Genomic DNA, 1,478 nt, shown 5'->3' with positions numbered 1-1,478 from the left:
AGGCCTCAGCTAGAGTAATACTCACACGCACACTGTATCGGAGAGTGAGTAAATCCCACACACACACTGTATCACAGAGTGAGTAAATCCCACACTCCCGCACATTCTCTCTGTGGTGAAGGGTCCCTCTCACCGACAACTAGGTGACATTTCCCGGTGAATCTTTACACACTGACAAAATGGTGCTGGAGACATTCTTTCTGACACGTATTTCCTGTTTGTAGTAAGAAGGTTTCTGATTGGTGGAAATTCCTAAATGTGATTGGTCTGTTTACATCTCCAGTCAAATAAACAGAACATAACTGGCTGGCCTCATTTTCACAATGTCCAATCACAATCATTCCTTTCCCCATTCCTCATTAGCATAGATGTGAGACTCTGTCTATTTAATCAGCGCTCGGAAGGGGGTTTGCTTTATTTCTGGGTGAAATTGACGATGGCTGACGAGAAGAAACCAACATCGAAACCAGCTTCCAAGAAGGGAGCCAAGAAAGTCATTAAGAAACCGGCAGTAAAGGGCGGCAAGAAGCGGCGACGGTCGAGGAAGGAGAGTTACTCCATCTACATCTACAAAGTGATGAAGCAGGTTCACCCCGACACCGGCATCTCCTCCAAGGCCATGAGCATCATGAACTCCTTCGTCAACGATATTTTCGAGCGCATCGCGGGTGAGGCTTCCCGCCTGGCCCATTACAACAAGCGGAGCACCATCAGCTCCCGGGAGATCCAGACCGCCGTGCGCCTGCTGCTGCCCGGGGAACTGGCCAAGCACGCCGTGTCGGAAGGGACAAAGGCGGTGACCAAGTACACCAGCTCCAAGTAAAACTGTTCTCAAACTCATCAAACCCAACGGCTCTTTTAAGAGCCACTCACAACTTCTGGAAAGCAGCCAAACCGTCATATTTTAAATTACTGGTTTATTTCTATTATGAATAGCCAAACCTGTTTTAATAGCGTTTCACTAGAACAACATCCTGTGTAATGCCGAGTTATCGTCCTGTCGATCTTTGTGTCTTGTCTATAAAGTCCCATCATTTAGTGACTGCTCGGTGACGCTTTGGCCTCTGACTCGTTCATACTTGGCGCTGTTGCTGGATTTGGAGAGAATAGAAATCCAAAACCTCCCTTTGCATTTATGTTCAGGGTTACTCTCAATAATCGATCAGTTTATTTGGAGCACCCCGGTGGTGGGAAAACTCCATTTCAATACTGACACTAGCTCCAAACTGCTCACTCCACTTTTAACACTGAGGAAGCGGGAGCAGTCTACAATGGGAACAAATGTTATTGTTTGCAGATGGCTATAAAATAGACACTGCCGACGGCTGAGAGCGTTTTAAACAGCAGCCGGATTAAACCTGTGGAGACAGTTAACGTTTCGGATCTAAATGTCCCTTCTACAGATCTTAAACGTTTCTCTCCACAGATTCTTCCAGACATGCTGAGTTTATCCAGCATTTCTCATTAATTCACATTTG

General features: G+C 46.3%; 1 protein-coding gene across 1 annotated transcript; it reads left to right on the top strand.

Moving 5' to 3' along the window:
- The first annotated feature begins 377 nt into the window (after positions 1-377).
- LOC140400162 (histone H2B-like) lies at positions 378-1,038 on the top strand. The gene has a single exon (XM_072489628.1). It carries the CDS (start codon positions 437-439, stop codon positions 821-823), a length of 387 nt encoding a protein of 128 aa, XP_072345729.1. The 5' UTR covers positions 378-436; the 3' UTR covers positions 824-1,038.
- The last annotated feature ends 440 nt before the right edge of the window (positions 1,039-1,478 follow it).

The sequence above is a fragment of the Scyliorhinus torazame genome, chromosome 24 (assembly GCF_047496885.1).
Source record: "Scyliorhinus torazame isolate Kashiwa2021f chromosome 24, sScyTor2.1, whole genome shotgun sequence".
In the NCBI taxonomy this organism is placed as follows: Eukaryota; Metazoa; Chordata; class Chondrichthyes; order Carcharhiniformes; family Scyliorhinidae; genus Scyliorhinus; species Scyliorhinus torazame.
This window is presented reverse-complemented; position numbering and strand designations above follow the sequence as displayed.